At 46.8% G+C, this 22,595-nt stretch overlaps 2 protein-coding genes across 2 annotated transcripts in view; both read left to right on the top strand.

The window, feature by feature from the left end:
* Nucleotides 1-22,595, top strand: part of LOC135810400 (CUB and sushi domain-containing protein 1-like) — a 187,479-nt gene that overhangs the window by 32,621 nt on the left and 132,263 nt on the right. The window lies entirely within an intron of this gene.
* LOC135810967 (CUB and sushi domain-containing protein 3-like) lies at nucleotides 1,304-21,047 on the top strand. Its single transcript, XM_065324337.1, has 7 exons — nucleotides 1,304-1,420; nucleotides 1,846-1,858; nucleotides 3,619-3,816; nucleotides 4,382-4,567; nucleotides 7,421-7,609; nucleotides 19,035-19,138; nucleotides 20,340-21,047. Exons 1-7 carry the CDS (start codon nucleotides 1,304-1,306, stop codon nucleotides 20,379-20,381), a joined length of 849 nt encoding a protein of 282 aa, XP_065180409.1. The 3' UTR covers nucleotides 20,382-21,047.

Below are 22,595 nucleotides of genomic sequence, written 5' to 3' on the forward strand. Positions count from 1 at the left end.
GAAAAACTATGAAACTTGCTTATACAGTCTTCAAGCAGATGTGAACTGCTGTGTTGCTAGACGATGTCTGAATCAGGGCACTGGTTGGACGTTTCGTATTGGGAAGGGATTCGGAACACATCTTGGGAGGTAGAGTTATCACATGCTAGTTCCAGTACTACTCGAAGCAGAGAACCAGTTATTTAGGCCTCGACATGGCGAGTGGCGTTGACGCCAACTCAGAAATGGCTGTGATTACCTGTCAAAAAATCTAGCCAAAGAAGTAGACAAGGAGCAGACGCATTTACATGGACAACGTACGATGGTGGTTTGCAACATGCTACCACTGCTGGAGCGACGTTGAGTGCAGGGACGATCGTTGATCATCTACGTATCAGGTGTGGTTGTCAAACGCTTGTGGCCTTTGATGTGGATATGAAGATTTTATGCCCACTGTGCGTTCGTTATGCACCACATCTGCTGTACACGTGGCATTACCCTATCTTAGGGAGAAATCATCAACCCAGTCATTCTGGATATAAAACTATTCCTGATAGCTGTGCAGGCCAGCACAAGAACCAGTACGCTGGACTAAACAAGGTGCGTATGTTCGTGTGCTTGATGGTCAATGGAATGAGTTCAACTGAAAGCAACAGTTCCGCAGGTCTTCGACAACCTCAGCAAGGTGGTCGGCCCAGCAACAGTGGTGACGGTACTTGGCATAGAAGTCGACAGCATGGAGCAGGTGATGCGGCTACCTGACCAGAAGTTATTTGCCTTTCTAGCGGCTTTGAGTGAGTAGTCCACGCGCACTAGCTACACAACGCGGGAACTGCTGTCGCTGATCGGAACCTTGTCCTTGCCGCCAAGGTGGTTCCTCCTGGCAGGACCTTCATCCGCCAACTCCTGTATAGCTGGACAACTCCGTTTCTTCAGTTAGTAGTCAACATCGACACAGAAGCTCACTTGGACATCGAATAGTCGCGCTCCTTTGCCGCAAACTGGAATGGCCAATCCTTCTTCTACGATGTCGAGTGTTCAAAGTCCCCTGACCTTGAGCTATTCACGGATGCCTCTGATGTTGGCTTCTGCGGTTTCTATCAAGGACATTGTTTTTCGGGGGCAATGGGCCGCTGAGATGCAACATGAACCTATTATGAATACTCGCTTCCAAGAACTGGCTTCCACAGCCAACCAACGCCTGGTGCCAACTCCTCCGCTCAACTCGCCGCCCTGATTGCTGCCAGCAATGATCTCATGAGCGACTCAGACCTTTAAGCCCGGTATTTTGCGCACACATAATCTGATGTACCCAGTTTCGGCTATGGCCGAGTTCCGGTCCCTGACCGCTACTGCCGGCAGCTCACGGCCAGTGTTCGTGTTCGTCGACGGCAGCTACTTCTCCCGAGTTTGCTCGACTAAGATCCTCAACTGCAACCGGGTGAGCTCCCATTCTGTGCGCATTGGCGGGGCCACACTCATGGCTCACCGGAGTACAAGTGTCTGTGAAGCAGCCATATGCCGTGCAGGCTGCTGGTGAAGTGCAGCATCCGATCACTATGTCAGGCGTGCAGCCGGTATGCCCTCTGTGTAATGGCTAGCAGCAAAGACTGGAACAGCCCACGCCCATGTGGTGTTGAGAACACAAGTGAGGTACATTTGTAGTGTTGTACAGTGTTGTGCAGTCCGCGTGTTGTGCAGTCCGCGTGCCGCTGTGGCTCTGTGGGTACCACAGAGGGGTTTGCCATGGTTACTTGTAGGAAGTTATGCTAATGAGCGATGCCGTGAGAAATGCTTGGTCGTGAACACTGGTTTTTGGGAGGGTCAAATGCATTTGCCTCTCAGTGTTGTGCTGTACTGTCTCAGTGTTGTGACATCTGTATGTTGTTGTGTTGTTGACCCGCCGGTTTGAGGCATGGGTGGTCAACTGTGTATGTTGTATCGGTGTGTTCCCGTTTGAAGTTGCCGGGCCACCATGTGGTTGACCCGCCGGTCTGAGGCATGGGTGGTCAACTGTGTCTGTTGTATCGTTGTGTTCCCGTTTGAAGTTGCCGGGCCACCACGGTTGTTGACCCGCCGGTTTGAGGCATGGGTGGTCAACTGTGTCTGTTGTATCGGTGTGTTCCCGTTTGAAGTTGCCGGGCCACCATGTGGTTGACCCGCCGGTTTGAGGCATGGGTGGTCAACCGTGTATGTGTATCATTGAAGTTGCAATACGTACATTGCTGTGACTCGCCCGATTGCTGTTGCCGGGCACCTACGCATTTATTTGCCTACTTGTGAAGATATATCTCTTCTGGTTTATTGCATAATTCTTGGCTCAATGTTATCCACGGTGTCGCTCGATGCAAAGTCTCATAAATATTTATCAGACAAACTTGAAAGAAAGAAAAAACTATGGCAAACCCCACTACCTTGTATTCTATCTGCTTGGTGTACATGTGTCCACGTTTTGTATGTTTGGCACGCACATGCGTGTGTGTGTATGTGAGAGCGTGTCTGGATAAATGTGCATATTGATGTTTTGTTTGTTTTAAGTTTTATTGTGTGTATGCGTGCATGCATGTGGGTTAATGTATATTGTTAAGTATGTACAGTACTAAAAATAAAGAAAATAAAGGGTTTGCTCCCCACACTGGAGCTCGCGCTATTTCGACGACTTTACTTGACACTTGACTGACTCACGACTGCCATCCAGAGCACACGAGAAGTCCATCGAACCTTCGACTCGGCAAACCTGCAAGAAAGCACCACTCCCTACTCAATACACAGTGTTTCGGGGAATTCACCCCTCATCAGTTGAGCTTGAGTAGGCTGAGGAAGATTGTGCCTGAAGAGCACCACTTATATAGTGCTCTCCAGGCACAAACATCAACGTCTGTTCTCACCGTCCAGGAGCGACACTGACTCACGCTGCTATCTGGTGTTCACGAGGTGTTTGTCTCGCTGGAAACGGAGCGTCTTTGTAAGTTTGTATCCCTGGTGATGTTTGTGCCTGGAGAGCACTATATAAGTGGTGCTCTTCAGGCACAATCTTCCTCAGCCTACTCAAGCTCAACTGATGAGGGGTGAATTCCCCGAAACACTGTGTATTGAGCAGGAAGCTGTGCTTTCTTGCAGGTTTGACGAGTCGAAGGTTCGATGGACTTCTCGTGTGCTCTGGATGGCAGTCGTGAGTCAGTCAAGTGTCAAGTAAAGTCGGCGGAATAGCGCGAGCTCCAGTGTGGGGAGCAAACCCTTTCTTACAAATCATCGCCGAAGTCGCAACCACTACTTCGTATTCTGTACAGTACTGCTAAATGAAATCCAATCGTACTAGTTCACACCCAAGTGTTCACAGGTCTGGGGCTGCACAGCTCCCAGCATGACATTGACTAACATGATCGGATTTCTAGTATCAGACACAGGTCTGGGGCTGCACAGCTCCCAGCATGACATTCACTAACATGATCGGATTTCTAGTATCAGACACAGGTCTGGGGCTGCACAGCTCCCAGTATGACATTCACTAACATGATCGGATTTCTAGTATCAGACACAGGTCGGCTAAGGCTGAAACCATCGTAAATGCCCAGCTATGGCCTTGGAAAATACGCTATGTTTGTTGCAACGGTAATTTGATCTTTTCTTTCGTTGCAGCCCGCCAATGTCCTGGTCCAGGAAAACCAACATCTGGACAGTTTAACGTAGAACGGAAAGGACAGCAAGTCGGGAGAGGAGGTCCTTTCCAATATGGTGACAGAGTTAGATGGGTGTGTGATACAGGATTCACAGGAAATACCAATGCTGCATGTCGAGCAGATAGTACATGGAGCAAGAACACACCAACCTGTACACGTACGTATACAACATACTTTTCTGACGCAGTGTTTGAGTAACGCAGGCATATATGCCTGGAGCAGCCTGACGGCAGTATTACGAATTGACCTTTCTTGAAAGGGTTATGAATACTTATTCGCACACTTGTGCATAAGCATCAGATAGTATGAAATCAGCCACCGCAGCCTGATAATTGCCTCTTTTTGCCCAAAACGTGAAGTACTTGAAGTAGCAGCAAGATTAATTTAAATTTGTCGATTAGCCCGTATTCTTGTGCCTCACTGTTAAAAAAAGAGACGCAAGAAAGCATGATCATGATGATGTATCATAGCAGCTTAATAGCGTATTTAGCAAGTAAACAATCAGAAAAAAACATAACCATGGAGTCCGAAGGAATGTTCACAAAGTCTGCTGGAATGACGGCTACTCCAACACTTAGTGGTAGAGCATTGCTGGCCAAAATCAAGGCTCCCTTTTTTGATTCCTGATGGTGGCAGTCATTCTTTTCTTCCTTTTTTCAACTCTATTGAACTTTACAATATTGACATGCTATTGGCTGACTCTCTTCATACATGGTCTACAGGTATAAGCTGTCCTGACCCTAGTGCACCTACCAATGGTAACTACATAGTGACTGGGTTGAAGTACGAGGATACAGTTACGTACACCTGCAGACTGGGCTTTGACATGCTGAACCATCCAAATCGTCCTATTACCGGGGTGTGTATGGCCAACAGGATGTGGTCCAGCACCCAACCCACATGTGAACGTAAGTACAGTACACCCTGATTATCTCGGCAAACTCCAACTATCCAGGTGCTCAATTATCCTGATTGTCTGTGCAAGTGTGGGTTGTGTAGGGTGAAATACAAACAATGCAAATCACTGAGTATGTGCAGAGGGTCAAAGGTTTTTGTTTTAATGTACCAACAGTATAGTAAGTATTGCCTCAAGAACACAAAAATCTCCCTCTTTATTTCCACGGTATTTGTTTGTTCTTGATGAAAATATGGCATCGCCTGTGTATACTAGTTTAATTTGAAAGAAAGAAGACAAAGGAAGAGAACAAGCAGGATTCGAACCCACAACAGTATGAATCTCAAGCAACCCCTTATACCACCCAGCCACTGTGCTGCAGTTGCTGAACCCTGTTGTTCTTACAGTCTTGTACCCAAAATAGGCAACATCCTATGTACACTATAGTGCAAATGCTATACTAAAAAGGTTAAAATAGCTCCTAAAAATTCAAATTTTGGGGTTATGGCAAAGGAATCGTGATAAATAGGATATTGACCTCGACTTCGGTCTATATGGGAAATATAGACTTCGTCTTGATCAATATCCTATACATATGTAAAACAGAGAGGTTCCAGGCTGTCCAAGAGAGTGTTCAATACCGAGACATAGCCAGCAATCGCATGTCATCACGTACATTGAAAATCAACATAATTTTGCGAATCGACCTTTTTTTCAGGATCACTTTTCAACGAGGACGAAGCAAAGTCGGCCGAACGAAGCCTAGAGGAAGAAAATCACCCTCTCCACTTCACCATCACGATACTGACATAGATACGAGATGAAACAACTAAAACATCCACAAGAAAACTCTACGGCCATCATCTTTTTTGGTCTGACTTTGGTCTGAGAATTTCTATCATGATCAAAAATGTACGAGGAGCACTCAAAAATAAGCCACAGACGTACCTTTATCGCTCTCTACTCCTTTTTCAAGGCACAAAAGTCGACTCTCCACTTTCAAACCAGGAACCAGACATACCAGTGGTCCTTTTCAGCTGCTCCACGAGCGCAGGAAATGTTCACCAAGGGGCGCAGAGCAGCATCCATTCCAGAAAAAAGAGCTAAAATACGAGTGAGACTGCATTTATTTATTTATTTATTTATTCAACATCTCCTGGCCCGTCCGAAGACTGCCAATAAACATGAGAGGTCAGGTGATAGCCAACCACGGCAAGCTAAAAGGGAAAAAAAGAAAGATGCTGTCAGAGAGGGAAAGGAGATAGGGAGAAAAAAAGAAAGGGAGGCACATTAATAATACATGGGATCACTTCGGATGAGACAGTGTGGAAAGCTGGACTGTGAATTTCCTGATATCCTGGCATGTCTTAATGCTAGTAGGCAGGTTAGACCAAAGGGAGTATGCTGAGAAGAAAGGGGATTTCAAAAACAGAGAGGAACTAGCTCGGGGCAGTGATAAGGCATTGCGTGTTGGTCTAGTGGTAACAAACCAGTTGTACTTGGCAATATGTTTCGGGACTTGGGCTAGGAAGATTTTTTGCACAAGGATACAAAGATGCTGCTGATGTCGGGCAAGAAGAGGGTGCGTGGAAGCAAGTTTATAAAGACAAAGGGAGGCAAATGTTTGGTCTTTTCGAAACAGAATTTTCAGAAGCAAGCGTTGATGTACCTCCAGTCTGTGGAGTAAAGTCTGAGACAACCCGCACCAAGCTATATCGCAATAGTCAAATATAGGCAAAATGTACGACTTAAAGAACAATTCTCTGCAGTTATCATTCAAGTGTTGGCAGTGGGGTTGTAGCATACCTAAGGACGCACTCGCACGCTTGCACACAGACTGGACTTGTGGAGACCAGGAGAGTTGGCGGTCGAGAATAACGCCCAGGTGCTTGTGCTCGTTAACAACTTTAATAGGTGTACTATTTAGACCAGGAAAATACAGAAGTTGAGTGGGGGGCGAGGGAGAGAAGAACATGGCCTCGGTTTTGGCGAGGTTAGGCTTCAGTTTCCAGGTTTCCATCCATGTTACTGTAGCGTTGACCCCGGACTGCATGGAGGCCGTGAGGTTGTCTGCCGAGCTGTCGGAGCACATCAGAGCAGTGTCGTCAGCAAAAAGACTTACATTTGGTACAAGGGCTGGCAAGTCATTAACGTACAGTAGAAATAGGAGCGGCCCAAGTATGGACCCCTGGGGTACCCCAGACACGACTAGTAATGGGTCTGATAGGGAGGTAGATACTCTGACAGTCTGGTGCATGACTGAGTACATGAGTACATGTATGAGTACATGCAGAAAATAGTCAATTTAGGCGTTTCTGCTCCAAACAGCAACTAGCTTCGACTAGAAACAAAGATTACACCAAAGGATCAAACAACAACCATTTTCTGCAGTTTTTTTGCAGATGGCTTCCTTGTGCTTGGCCCAGCACGCCAAAAATCACACCTCGGAGGAGTACAAAAATTACAACTCTCAGATGTCCTCGATTGCTGGCCATGGGCAGAGCTGGTTTAAACCATAAGAGGACAGAGAAAGTGTTTTAACACTGATGATTGCTTAGTGCGTGAAACTCAGAGTTAAAAAACACTTCCTCTGTCCTCTTATGGTTTTATATGAGTATATGGCATGGCTCATGTTATGGCTAGCAGCAGGACCTTTTTACAACTTTGACAAATATATGAATTTTGGGACTATCAGACTTCCCATAGCATTGAACCCAAAACCTGACGGAAAGAAAACCGGTGACAAGCTCTGCTGATCTTCAGTGAGTCAAATAGCCATGTAGAGTCTCTCACTGGCTGAATGTGTATGCCATGTAGAGTCTCTCACTGGCTGAATGTGTATGCCTCTACCTATTGTCATATGCAGGAAAACTCTCCTACTGTGAAAGCTATTCTCCCATTCAGAATGGCAACGTTAACTGTTCTGGCCGGCGAATCCATGACATCTGTCAGTATCAATGTGATTCTGGATATGTAAAGGAGCGCCATTCTTCCATTCGCTGCATACCGGGCACCGAGGTCAATGGTAGATGGTCGGAACGAGGATCATGCAGCCGTAAGTACTCTGTGCATTCTTGAGATAACGCATTGATGAAAAGTGTGGGGAGTTGAGATAAAGAGCACTTAACATGTTGGCCGGGTGATGGGGATTTCCCATATTTCGGGCTTTCACGCGTGTATTGGTGAGTAGTGCAGATCATATAGATCCTCCAAGTCAATCAGTGCACGCTGTTGTGTTGCAGACACTGGTTTATGCAAGTACATAATTATGATTGGGATTCACAGATGTCGAAACATGAATGCATATGCTTTGAAGTACTGTCACACTCATTTCTTTAATCTAGATGTAATACTGCATTTAATTCTATAGCAAGCACAGGATTATACCAATAGTATCCGTGGTCAGGGCATTGCTTGTCGTATTTCTCATCATTAAAAAACCAGGCTTGTAGCCCCAGGTCCATTTGGACTGGTTCCCGGCTACAGTAGGCACGTACGCCCAAGAACGTGGCGCCCAAGAACGTCCAGGCTGGAAATCTAAGAACGCCCCAGCCTGGATTTAGGAACGAACTCCAAGCCGGTTTGTTTTGCAAGCGGATTGCACCTTCATGATCTTGTCCGAGTACACGAAAAACAAGTCCGCAACCACAAACTCTTGTCGGGTCCTCGCGAAAACATCACCCAGTGCAGCGCCACATACTACACATGCATGTAAAGTGTACAACCGGTACATGTAGCGCAAAGTGCATTGTACATGAGCGTCACGGGTCATGTTGGACGCGTAAGAACGCGAAATAAGAACGTAGCCTGGGGCGCTGAAAAATAAGAACTTTGCTAGGCTGGCCCTCTGAAACCGCGTTCTTGGGCGTACGAGTCTACTGTATGTAGTTCTGGCGGCATGCCTGGCACCAGCCCACATTGCACCAAACTTGGCAGAGTCACTTGGTTGCTGAGAAAGTCACGGATCAGTCTACCTACACCCCTGCAACCTATCCTATTGGATCGGACTGGGACCACTTATGATCGTATGTCACTTGTTCTGCATGCTCCAGGCTTCTTCCTCCACCTTTGCTTGTTTTACCTGTTCAGTATTTCTACTGAGTCTCCAGTGGCGGATCCAGGGGGGGGGGGGGGGGTTCCGGGGGTTCCATGGAACCCCCTAAATTTTGCAAAGTGTACTGCTGAGAAATATCGGAAAATGTCATGTGTGCACAAAACTTCGTCCGTACGTCCGATCACAGTGCAGTCACTAAGTCAAGGAGTACAGTGCACTGCATGCGGTAGATCGATACTGTACGTAGTCTGTACTGGCGTTCACGTCTGTGATTTACAAACGAACACTGTAGTGTAGACAACATTGGGTGGTTGTTTCCTTTTTGATCTTTGGAGACGATCCAAACTTACCTCCATTGCCATTGGCGCTGTCGTCACTGCTGCTCTGGATGGGTGTGGTCAGTATTCCTTGGACAAGTTTTTTTCCGGAAGAGAAAGGATGTTCCGATTGATGACACTCTTCAACGAACTTCGAATCGTACACGTAGAGTTCAAGCTCCTCAGAAGATGAGGGCTCCGACATCCAAGCAAAGTCAGTAATCTCTACCTGCTGCAGCATGCAGTAGTGACTAGTTGTTCCTCCGCAGCAGCGGAGTGCTGCGCCAGCGATGTGTTTTAGATGGCATTGGAAGGATTGTCGACACTGTTTCGCTTTTGTTGTTTCTGTCAAGTGAAGACAATGCTCCTGTGATTATAGAGCATTTCACATCGTAAAAATGCTAAAAATTTCCGAAAGTACAAACGGTCAGGGAAAGTTGTCATTTCGGCATTTCATGCTCTCAACGTGGAAGGGGCAGCTAAGAGGTTAGGCTTACACCGCACTTCCACATGGTAGGACAACACGGTTACGCTTACACCCTGACAACCGCATGGTAGGACGAATGCGGTGGGGCTGGTAACCTGGAGTTAACTGACCAGCTCAAAGGCTTATGGAGTGCTTTGCAGGCCACCTAACAAATACCACCATGTTGTGAGTCCCTATTTATTTGTAACGTTGATGTGAGTTGCTTTTGTGGTGAGTCTGGCACCATAGAAAGCGTTAAAGTTGGGTGGGTTTGGGATGGGGAAAATTCTGGCAGAGAGCTAGTTTGTGAGAAAACAGCGAGCCAGAGCAGCAGGCAAGCGTGGAACAACAAATGCTTGAAAGGAGAATCGGTATGCACAGGCAGTTTGGTGAGCCAGCTGCCATGCTAAGCTGACGTCAGTGAAGCGCGCGCAGCCCCCGGTCGTGCTTGCAAAATGTGCACGTGGTCGCATGCACAGACAGTGACAAGGCCAGCGTATCAGCTGTGGTATGGGTAAGGAACAAGTTCAACGTGGACCCTATGCAAGAGAGCCAGCTGAGAGGGTGTTACGTGACTGTTAACATCCCACTGCACACACAGACATTCAAGACCAGGTTTGGGCTAGATCGGGACTCACAGTGGGTGAAATGATTAGGCTTACACCGCGCTTCCACATGGTAGGACATATGTGGAAGGGGCAGCAAAGAGGTTAATCTTACACCGCACTTCCACATGGTAGGACAAATGTGGAAGGGGCAGCTAAAGAGGTTAGGCTTACACCGTGCTTCCACATGGTAGGACAAATGTGGATAGGCTGCTAACACGGTTACGCTTACACCTTGACAACCGCATGGTAGGACGAATGCGGCGGGGCTGGTAACCTGGAGTTAACTGACCAGCTCAAAGGCTTATGGAGTGCTTTGCAGGCCACCTAACAAATACCACCCAAAAATAAGACCGCCTATGGCGGCTTGAGCCCTGAACTAGCTGTTCAAACCGAGAGCGAAGCCATGCTCAGTGGGTTGCAATCAAGATGTGAGAGAGCAGCTGGAATAGGCTTAACGTTATACCCAGTCAGCTACATAGCTAACATATGCCCGCTAAAGGTAAGTCTGTCGGAAACGTTGCGAGCCCTAGTTTAGCTACCTCTATACGCCAGGCACAGCAGCACGATCAGGGAATGCTAACGAGATACGTAGAGTGCAAGGGGAGCAGAGCAGCCACTCTTACAGAGGCCGTACAACAGTGTTCAACTAGTCTGATCTCACCCGTGCTTTGGTGATTATTTCCTTGAGCCAACTATGCCTTGCGCTTCGGTGGCTATGGGGATGGTTGCCGCATCCCCCTTGCTTGCGAATCCAACTCCATGCCCAAAAATGTGATGACGGGCAGATCATGGTAGCGCCGTCCGTTGACCTGCAAGCCGTTTCCCGGGAGTGGGTTGCAGTTGTGTACTGGATGGATCTGGAGATGTTGGATCACGGTGGTAGATTAAGTTCAATACGCAGAAGGTACCGTCGCTGGTGCAATCTGTGTGGCCGTAGGTACAACGGCCCGGATCTTCCTCTTCTGGCACGACCACCACCACGCCGTGTATGCACCACGGGAATGTGAAGCCAGCTGATGACGCTTTAGACACATGTGAGGTCACGTTCTTGGATCAGATGAAGCTGGACAAGTGCGTACACCTCTCTGGACTCGCTGGGTGTGATGTCGAGCTGGTGTATCTCCAGCTACATTGTGCCCAGCTCCAGTAACGGGATGGAACCTTCTCCGAATGCCACTGAAACCCGTAGCTAGGAAAGCATGTTGAGATGTTGTAAATTACACGATTGTCCAAGAGTAAGACGAGAGGCGATTCCAATGACTACTAAGTGAAACTGCAGGCGCGCCCAACTTCATTACTGGGGATGGCAAAGGTAGCTGAGAAATGAGCTTGGTTGCAATGGTTAAGCAGGCTATACTGGCCTCTAAGATAATGAGTTTGAGATAAAATTGCCAGAAGATACACAATAGTGGCGTTGTGCACGCTCGAACCATCTAGTGTTGAAAGATGGTGAATTAGTCCAAGATAACTGTCTCTCTTCGGAGAAATGCCTAGCCAAGATGACTGCCCCGGACGGAATGGTGGGGTGGACACGGGCCGGCTGTCGTACCATCCGCCACTGCCGGTTGTCTTATCCATACTGGGTGAATGGTGCCACAGGCTCATGCACTGTGCCCGGGGCTTTTGCAGGTGCTGCATTGATGGTTAATCTACGAATTGATGGGCGACGATGTGGTCGATAGTGCTCTCGGGTAGAGTTGCCCCGATTGGAACAGGTTTAGCGTGATGCAGGTGACACCGGACGAAGGGCGCCGGCTGGACGTACATGGCCATTAGATGGGGTATTGTTTAGTGCAGTGCAGCCGGTCAAAAGACGTTAGGATCTCCAGAAACATGTGGAACGTTAATTATGACAACAGTTTGGAGGATGCCAACAAGTGAATACGACAGAGATTGGGCTGTCCTGACCAAATCGCTGGACGGCATCATGGTTCAGGTCTCCGAAAATTTGTGAACGTGTTGAGTCCGACAAACGTCCGGAATTCTGATGCTCTGCTGGGGTGTGCATCCAGATTCCCAACAGCAAATAATGCCAAATATTGTTCCCACCTGCAGCTAGGTTGCCTTTGCCCGAATTGCGAGAGGACAAACGTTCCAATGCTGAGAGATAGTGGATTAGGCCATGGCGGCTGTCTTTCTTAGGTGAGATGCTTTATGAAGATGACTTCGTTGGGCTGAATGGTGGAGTGGATACGGAACGGCTGTCGTCTCATCCGCCATTGCAGGTAGTCGGAGATATACTGGGTGTATGCGACAGAGACGTTAGGTCCGGCCGAACATCATCTTGCACTGGCCTCTTAGCCAATGGAGAAATCATGTGGATAGTGCTGTGCGGTTGAGAAGCATGTATGGCTTATGCCGACGTTGCCATGATTTTGGTCCAAACATATCCAGCGCAGTGGGCGTAGACGGGGTACGAAGCTGACGCGAACCAGACAGGCACCTACTGCCATGGGGTGAAGACACCGTGGGCATAGTTCGTGATCCACATGATTATGCTGCTTTTTGTCCTGTCCATCAATCACATCTGGTGTTCTGGTGTTGGGCTGACTGCTCAGCGTTCTTTATTCTCTCTCTCTCCTATCTTTCTTTCTTTCTTTCCTCTATCTAACTCTTTGTCAACGCTCCTAGTCAACAATGAACACTCAACGACAACTGCTAACGTTACGTATCGCGACGTTCAACGTCCGTGGAATATCATCTGTGACGAGGCAACAGCAGCTGACGAACGATTTGAAAAATTATCGTGTTGACTTCTGCGGCCTACAGGAGATGAAGCTTCGGGACAGCTTCGACAAGCAGATTGGTGAAGGCTATCGGCTTGTGGGCTTTGGACAGGACAGCGGCCGACATGGCGGCATTGGCTTTGCAGTTTCACAATATTTATCTCCGTTCCTTACCAGATACAAAAAACTGTCGGAACGCGTCGGATACGCCGACTTCAAGATCCCCCAGGACCGGCGGGCACGACAGAGTCGACTGACGGCACTGGACATGAGATTCATCGTGGCCTACGGCCCAACCACCCCGACGGCCACTGCTAACCCTGCTCTCCGAGACGAATTCTACTAAACACTTTCACGAGCATGGAAGACTCCGAGCAGTAGAACGCTCAAAATCTGCGCCGGAGATTTCAACAGCAAAGTTGGTTCAACTCCCAGCGTTTGTGCCGGCCAATACAGCAAAGGAGTTAGAAACGAGAATGGCGCTGCGCTGGTGGAGTGGGCTGCTTCTCAACAACTCCTGCTGGCAAACACCGTGTATTCCGATATTCAATGCGTTACAGGACTATCTGGACAGGCCATGTCAAGGTCAAGGGAACAGGCCAAACAAAGAAAATCTACAACATTATTGACTACGTGCTGCTCCCTACGCACCTGCGTCCGCAGCTGATTAGGGCACGCTCGTACGGAGGGACACAGCTTGCCAGTGATCATACGCTCGTTATTGCCGATCTGGAGACAAGCCGCTTGTTCAGAGCATACGATGCAAAATCTACAAAAAGTATGGAGAAACCTCTTGCTGTGGCGGAGCTTGCGAATCCTGAAAAGAGCCTCAAATACCGAGAAAACCTAAAGCTGAAGCTCCAATCCTCTCTACTGTTCTCTAGTGTGGCAGACAGCATTCCCGTTGTGGATTTCTGGAAATCTACAACCAACCTAATGAGGGAGTCAGCCAAAGAGGTTGTTGGACACATGATACGCTCAAATCGTGGCACTCTGATATAAGAAAGTGCGGAAATTCAAGAACTATCCTGTGAGCAAAGTGGGCTCAGGGTTCTGATCAACTCTGGGCCGAGCAACGCAGCAGAGCTAAAGAAAGCAAGAAATCAAGTTCTCCATAAAATCAGAAACACCCAGCTTTCAGAAGCCAATGATCGCCTCGACAAAATTGCTGAACAAATCGATAACGCTCCTGATTCGGTGAAGATGTTTCAGGCGGCGAAGGCCCTGAAACGGAAGTCTGCAGATAGTTCGGTGAAGGTTGAGTCTACCGACGGTGAAGTTGTTGCCCAGAGCCAGGGAAAAGCGGACATAATCGCGGCGCACTTTCGACAGCAGTTCTATTCTGCGCTGATATCAACAGTCGAACGCCCAACGCCCCATAAGCTGGAGGTTCCCGTGGCCATTGCTGAGGTGAGCCGAGCCCTTCAGCGGTTGAAGAACCAAAAGGCCTGTGGAGAGGACCTGGTACATGGAGAGCTGCTGAAATATGGCGCAGAATATACCGGTCCTATAGTTGCAGATCTCCTGAATACCAGCATCACCCGAGGCCTAGACTTCTCGAGCGTCGTCGGCCCAGGCGTCCTAATCCCGTTGGCCAAACCAAACAAACCCCGCGGACCACTCACGAGTTTGAGACCGATAGTCCTACTCAATACAATAAGGAAAGTATTCTCACTCGTGATACTGGCACGGATATCAACAACAGTGTCAGAATTTCTCCGTTCCTTACCAGATACATGTCTAGACATGTCAAAGGCATTTGACACCATCAACAGAGCCAAGCTCCTGGATGTTATGAGTTCGTTCCTTGGCCGCGATGAAGTCCACATGATACAGCATCTTCTGTGTGGCACCAGCATATCTGTTCGTATGTGCAGCTCCACTTCCAAGGCATTCCAGACCACCATCGGCACGCCCCAGGGGAACAATCTAAGTCCCGTGCTTTTCGTCTGTTACCTTGAAGCCGCCCTGCAAGAATGTCACCCAAGACTCCCACAGCGACCTATAACTGATGGAGGCATCCCTCCAGAAACCGGGTACGCTGATGACATAACGTTCTACTCTACCAGTAAACCTTGGCTCGAGGAATTACTACCCGTCATATCCTCGACACTGCAGTCTTGGAACCTAAAAGTAAATGAGCAAAAAACGGGATGGGTGCACTTTACGTCAGGCGATTCATCCTGGCGGAGCATCAGGCAGCTTGGCTCTCTTATGGGGAGCGCTGAGGATATCGACAGGCGGATTTCGCTGGCATCCCAGGCATACGGTAGTATGTGCAGCCTCTGGCTGGGGCGCAAGCATGTGTCAGAAAGGTCCAGGCTCAAGCTGTACAGCTCGCTTGTGCTGCCTGTCCTCCTTTACAACTGTGAGACTTGGGGAGTACCCCAGGCAGTCTTTCGGCGACTGGACTGTTTTCACCGCCGACAGCTCAGAAACCTGGTGGGAGTGCGATATCCAGACAGAATTACGAATGATGATCTGTATTCCAGATGTGGCTCGCAGCCACTGTCGGAGCTTGTTGACAAGCGACGCCGTAGCCTCACTGGCCATGTGCTGAGGATGAGTGAGCAGTCACCCGCTTGCCTAGCGATGTCCTGCTATTTTCAAGCGGGGTCACGTGGACGAAGGGGCCGTCCCGCGGCTACTCTCCCTACCACCATCATGAAGGACCTGGCAGGGCACGACATCCCTTTGAAGAATGCCAGCGACCTAGAAGGAGCACGAGCATTTGCTGCAGACAAGTCGAAATGGAGATCAGACATTGTTTATGGATGAGTTTTTTGTTGACTGGAGACAGAAGCGGACTTGGCTTAATTTCAGTGTATTCTCATGCATTGTTCTTTGGCCTTTGTACGGGTGCTGTGGTAATATTATTATTATTATTATTCAAACAGTAGTTTGGAGGCGGTGGGAAAAACAGTTTCGTAATACGTATTCGCATGCAACGACGCAAATCCACACAATTCAGTAGACACTTTTTCTATCAAACGTTTTCTTTCCCTTCTCTTCAGGATAGTACAGGGAATGTTGGAAATTAGAAAAACACATAACTATATAGAGAATGAAAGAAAGAAAAAGTCAACACTTCAACATAGGTGTTAAAAATGATGAAAGTGTTAAAACTCAAAAACAAACAGCTGCAAGTTGTAGACAAACACGTTGAACACATCAGGGAACACTTGTCACACTTTCACGAGGTGAAGAGACGGAGTACTGGGGATCTGAATACGTCGATAATGGAAGTGACAACAACGATCAACAAGAGGAAACGAGGAAGACCAAGAAGTGACACGAAAACGGCCATGAAATCAACAAAAACGGACATGAAATCAACGGACGTTGGAGGTGTGGACCGGAGCAACCAACCAAACAAGCCTAACGGAAGAGAACAACGGCAGGCGTCGAAGGTGACAGAGCTAAGTGATCGGACATCGTCCATCAAGCGTCATTTGTCGGGCAGTGCTAGTTGTCGTAAGTTGTATAGTGATGATATCTTTTCGATTTTGACTCGTGGAAGGTCTAAGTTACATCTTGCTGTGTTAGAAGCTCTGTATATTCGTAAACTAGATCCAGAACTATGTGTACAGAAGGAGAATGTGTTATCGTTGCAGTTGTTTGGTGTCACACCTCGTGAAAGTGTGACAAGTGTTCCCTGATGTGTTCAACGTGTTTGTCTACAACTTGCAGCTGTTTGTTTTTGAGTTTTTAACACTTTAATCATTTTTAACACCTATGTTGAAGTGTTGACTTTTTCTTTCTTTCATTCTCTATATAGTTATGTGTTTTTCTAATTTCCAACATTCCCTGTACTATCCTGAAGAGAAGGGAAAGAAAACGTTTGATAGAAAAAGTGTCTACTGAATTGTGTGGATTATTATTATTATTATTATTTTGTCCTGGTGGTGACAGTCAATTTTTTCTTCAGACTTTTCCTGTTTGTCTCTTTCCCTCAAACCAGTTAATATTATTATTATTATTATTTTAACTGGTTTGAGGGAAAGAGACAAACGGGAAAAGTCTGAAGAAAAATTGACTGTCACCACCAGGACTCGAACCAGGGACCCTCGCTTGTAGCCAACGATGCTCTAACCACTGAGCTATGGTGTAATCGTCATCCCAGCAGAGACCGTTCAACGTTTTCTTCAGACTTCGTAACTCACACTTCCTGTAAATCCACACAGGCGGGTGGGACGCAGCCCTCACTGTAACCCACACACTTCACGTACAAACTAGCACGCGGGGAGCCCCAAGTCATAAAATATGAACTGGTTTGAGGGAAAGAGACAAACGGGAAAAGTCTGAAGAAAAATTGACTGTCACCACCAGGACTCGAACCAGGGACCCTCGCTTGTAGCCAACGATGCTCTAACCACTGAGCTATGGTGTAGTCGTCATCCCAGCAGAGACCGTTCAACATTATTATTATTATTATTATTTGAAACTCGGGTATTGAGCCAATAATAAAAGTTACGGAGATGTGTTGAAGCTAGGTGTCAGGACGTCGAATGTCTCAGTACTCTGTCAGTTTTGTGCCTAGTTGTTGCACTTTCTGACTGTATATAGTATCTAGTTACAGTGGTGGAGAGTTACTCTTAACTCGTTTCCATAATATATTATGTCCTTTTCCTTTCTACTATTATTATTATTATTAGTATTTAAATAGGCGTCGAGGCGACAATAGTTTTAGAATTGCGATCAACAGAACGAGCTGAACCGACATTTTCACAAAGGCTTTTATTGTATTCAAAAAACTTTTTTGTTCATCATTTCTTCCATATCACATTTTTTCTTTCTTCCATGTTCTTCACTGCCTTCGTATACACTCGTTTTTTGAATACAATAAAAGCCTTTGTGAAAATGTCGGTTCAGCTCGTTCTGTTGATCGCAATTCTAAAATTATTATTATTATTATTATTATTGACTGGTTTGAGGGAAAGAGACAAACGGGAAAAGTCTGAAGAAAAAATTGACTGTCACCACCAGGACTCGAACCAGGGACCCTCGCTTGTAGCCAGCGATGCTCTAACCACTGAGCTATGGTGTAGTCGTCATCCCAGCAGAGGCCGTTCAACATTTTCTTCAGACTTCGTAACTCACACTTCCTGTGAATCCACACAGGCGGGTGGGACGCAGCCCTCACTGTAACCCACACACTTCTATTATTATTATTATTATCAATCACATCTATAGCAAAGCCTTGATAAAGTTGAGAAACTAGCAAGGACTAGATACGACAGACGTGTGTATGGCGTGTAGGCCGTGGTCTGCTAAGGACAAACATTTCCCTCCACTGTCGAGAAGGATCTCAAGTGACTCAGGGTAGGCCCGAGTGTGCAGGTCCCCTTGTCGCGGGGTAGACCGACTCGGCTTGTCGCAGAGCCGTGATGAACTAGCAGTTAGAGTCCAGCATGCCTGCCGACCTGAATTGGCGAGTCGAATGGGCGACCATTCCTTGATAGGGCCAACAGCTCCGACAGATCTATGTGTGCCATACTGGTCACTATCGGCAAGCATTGTGAATGTCTCGATTTACGTGAGAAGATCGTGAACACCCTCGCGCTCTTTCTTGAGCAATGTGAGCGGATCATGGTGTGAAGCGGGCTCATGCCGAGAGCAGCGCCATCATCCACACGGCTCACGTCCGCCGCTTCCAAAGCCATCAGTCTGCCGCGGTGTGGCGTTCTCCATTCTCAGCAGGAGAGTCCTATGAGGACAGTTTTCCGGCCTGAAGTGTCCATTCAGGCTGTCGATGTTTGAGAGCGAGAAAGTTCGCTTCCGCTGACGATTGCAGGATTACTCTTGTGGACTCAGGATAGGATTTGAAGAACAAGGGCGGCTTTCTGGCCCGAAAAGTCCGTTCCAACGAACGAGAGCTTGCCGCGGAAAAAAAATCCTGGCAGAGAGGAAAATTCTGGCAGAGAGCTAGTTTGTGAGAAAACAGCGAGCCAGAGCAGCAAGCAAGCGTGGAACAACAAATGCTTGAAAGGAGAATCGGTATGCACAGGCAGTTTAGTGAGCCAGCTGCCATGCTAAGCCGACGTCAGTGAAGGGCGCGCAGCCCCCGGTTGTGTTTGCAACATGTGCACGTGGTCGCATGCACAGACAGTGACAAGGCCAGCGTATCAGCTGTGGTATGGGTAAGGAACAAGTGCAACGTGGACCCCATGCAAGAGAGCCAGCTGAGAGGGTGTTACGTGACTGTTAACTACAGTTAATGCTCAGCATAAACTGATATTTGTGTCAGGTTTCCGACACTCCAGTTCCATCTTACATTTTGTTCATCTTTCATGCTTGCTGTATTTTCAGGCATTAGGCGCAATTCAAGCAATGCAAAGCTCGTTACTCGGATGAAACAAGAGGTCCTCAGCACATATGGGAGCATCCTCCAGGCATTATCGGATCTTCAAGTCGTAAGTTAATTGCAGTGCTGCTGCCAACATGAAGAGACCACATGTTCACAGTCCCAAAATTCACTCTTGATCGGAAAACTGATGGAAAAAGAGCCGCTCAAATGTTGACAGAAGCACCAAAGATTGTGCTGCATGTGTAACTGTATAGCAGTATGGTTGAATAGTCTTGCGATGAAACGAACACAATTTATCAGTAATCGAACGTTCCTGATGCTAACGAAGGAACGAACGAATATTCTTTATTCCCGTAGCTATGCAAAAGACGTTACTTCAGTAACGTCAGGCGCTAGCCAGGGTCCACACAGCTTTAATTTGGTGTTTGTTTGTTTGTGCAATCGGCATGCCTGGCGCTATCCCGTACCTGTCCCATACCGTACCGTACTATCAAAGACAGCTGACCACAATATTCAAATAGGGCTTTCAAATGCAAGATCATAACGTGAAGCAACTTGGAAGAATGAGTATGTATGCGAAGTGTATCGGGGGAATGCATGCAGGGCGAAAGTGCATGTTCGAATCCTAGGTTATGTCTTGAAAAAATAGGAGAAATGAAAAATTTATAACATCCCTATGCGTTTTTTGCCTAGGTCATCGAGGTGGTAGACAGTGTCGTATTACCCTCGAATGCAAAAAGAACGTTTATTTCTTTCACTCAGGGCCCTACGGTATGCTTTTTTGCCTAGCTCATCATGCATGTTATTCGAACAGATGGAATTTTTTTGCAATACAATGATGTAGCCGATCAGTTCATTGTAGTATGGTTGGGCATTGTAGCCGTCATGGTCGACGTAAAACACTATAACCAACCAATGGAAAAAAAACATTTCCATCAGTTCTCATAACATCCATGATGAGCTAGAAAGAGTATGTGATGAATATGGATGCTATAGTGTGTCAAACAAAAGTGTAAATATCAAACCTGACATTCAGTTCTACATACACATTAAAACTTTAGTATGATCATAGAGCACTGCATGGATATACGATGGTATTGGGTATAAAGTACTATTTTGTTGCTGGTGCATAATGCTATAGGAGTCATTTGTTCTCAGGTAATGTTGTACAGTACCTTGGACATAATGTACAGATTTGTATGCCCTTGCAGTTAAGTTTCATGTATACTCAAGTTGTACTGTATTGTGTTCAGTTTCACATTACTATTTCTATCACAGTGTAATCGGCCTTCTCCTTTTCCCTACAGGTTGTGACCAATTCTGCTCAGAAAATGCTATCATGGAGCTAGACACACCCGGGCATTGCCCTGTAAGCCATCTCTCAAACGTTTGAATATTTTCGGAGCAATGTCACAGTCCACTCTGCCACCCACAGCACTCTCCAGAGTGTATCAGTCTATGCACAGTAGTGGCACGTCACCGCATAATCCATGCACAGTAGTGGCACGTCACCGCATAATCCATGCACAGTAGCCTATACACTGTAACCACACTCCGTCTGATAGTCTACACAGCATATTCTTAGTTTTGCTTGTATCATGTGAGTGCACCATGTCTGCTCATAGTCTCACACCTGCAAACATACTAAGTACTGTAGTTTCATTAGAAAAAAAAGATAATATACACAATCGGTTTTGTTCCATTTCTAAAAGCTATTCACTTTATTTCAATTTCGCACCACTCTCGCAGAATCTCAAAACCTTCAACGGTGTTTAGTTTTTAGCCTGTCTATTCTTATGAATATGTTTGCTTCATTTTGATTTCGTTTTCTATCGTTTGAGGCAGTGCAATTCGTGTATCTTGTGTTGAAACTGCTGTTGTTTGTTTCTTTGCACCTATCGGGATTTGCAGAAGCATACATAGGAAGTACAATGAACAGTTTGGCGACAAGGAGACAAATTTTAATCCGAATCGATAAAGAATATGCACAGTCATTCTATGCAATCATGCATCTACACACATCACCCATGGAACAGTTCGTTGGCTCAAGAGCCCGGTCACACATGCACTGGAGTTCCGCTTTGGCGGCGAGGTTCTGCGGCAGCGAGCCTGATGTCTCTCCAGCGAAACCACTTGTGTATGGTCACACATATGGCTGCGTTTACATACAAACAGGTCAAACTCCTACTTTGGCGGAAATGAGAGTGAAGTGGACTGTGGTGCATACGGTACGGAAAATAGACGAGGTCAATGACCATCTTGCACGCATGTTTGTTGCATGGAAATCATACACATACAAATGTGTCATAGCAAGTCCAAAATTTATTTATTTATTTATTTATTTCACCTTCCCGTGGCCAGAGAATATAGGCCAATATGGAGGGAAGGGGCGGTAGCCAGCCATGGCAGTAAACAAAAACAAAGCAAAAATAAACGAGAGAGCTTGGAAGCTCAGGGCCCTACGCTATGCTTTTTTGCCTTGATGACCTAGACAAAAAAAGCATAGGGATGTTATAAATTCTTTAAAAAAATCCTTTTTTTTAAGACATAACCTGGGATTCGAACCCGCACTATCGCGCGCCCTGCATGCATCCCCCGATACACTTCGCATACATACTAATTCTTCCAAGTTGTTTCACATTGTGATCTTGCATTTGAAAGCCCTATTTGAATATGCATAGTGGCCAGCCGTCTTTGATGGCACGGTACGGTAGTGGATAGGTACGGGACAGGTACGATCGAGGGTAATACTACACCGTCTCCCGTACCGTACCGTACCATCAAACACAGCTGGCCACATACAGCTGCCCGCAATGTTAATAGGGCTTTCAAACGCAAGATAATAACGTGAAGCAACTTGGAAGAATGGGTATGAATGCTAAGTGTATGGGGGAATGCATGTAGGACGATAGTGTGGGTTCGAATCCCAGGATTTGCCTGGGAATAAAATAGGAAAAATCGAAAAATTTATAACATCCTATGCTTTTTTGCCGTCAGATACGGATAGCACCAGGCGTGACACAAACAAACAAACAAACACACAAACACACAAATACCAAACGAGAGAGCTTGGAAGCTCAGGGCCCTGCGCTATGCTTTGTTGCCTAGCTCATCGTGCATGTTGTTAGAACTGATGGAAAAGTTTTTTTCCTTTGATTAGCTACATCATTGTATTGCAAAAACGTTTCAATGAGTTACTGAAGTAACGTCTTCTGCATAGCTATGGGACCGGCGCTGACTCTGCCGATCACGGGCGTTCTGGAGTCGACGGGATGTCTGTCGTGCCGTTTCCTGGGACCGGCGCTGACTCTGCCGATCACGGGCGTTCGTCTTATTCTTATTATTATACTGTCGGCAACTAACATCCATTCTAATTGCATTTACTCGTCTCCCTACTTCGTATTTCTTTCCAGAAAATCTCCCCATACAGCAGGGAGTCGTTTACATAATATGACTCCCTGCTATACATCTACATGACTGTATACACGTTATAATTATTATGCTATCGGCCTACATGCGATTCCCGGGCTGTTCGACAGGCGGCCCAGCCAGCCTGCTAGTGG

The sequence above is a fragment of the Sycon ciliatum genome, chromosome 2 (assembly GCF_964019385.1).
Source record: "Sycon ciliatum chromosome 2, ocSycCili1.1, whole genome shotgun sequence".
In the NCBI taxonomy this organism is placed as follows: domain Eukaryota; kingdom Metazoa; phylum Porifera; class Calcarea; order Leucosolenida; family Sycettidae; genus Sycon; species Sycon ciliatum.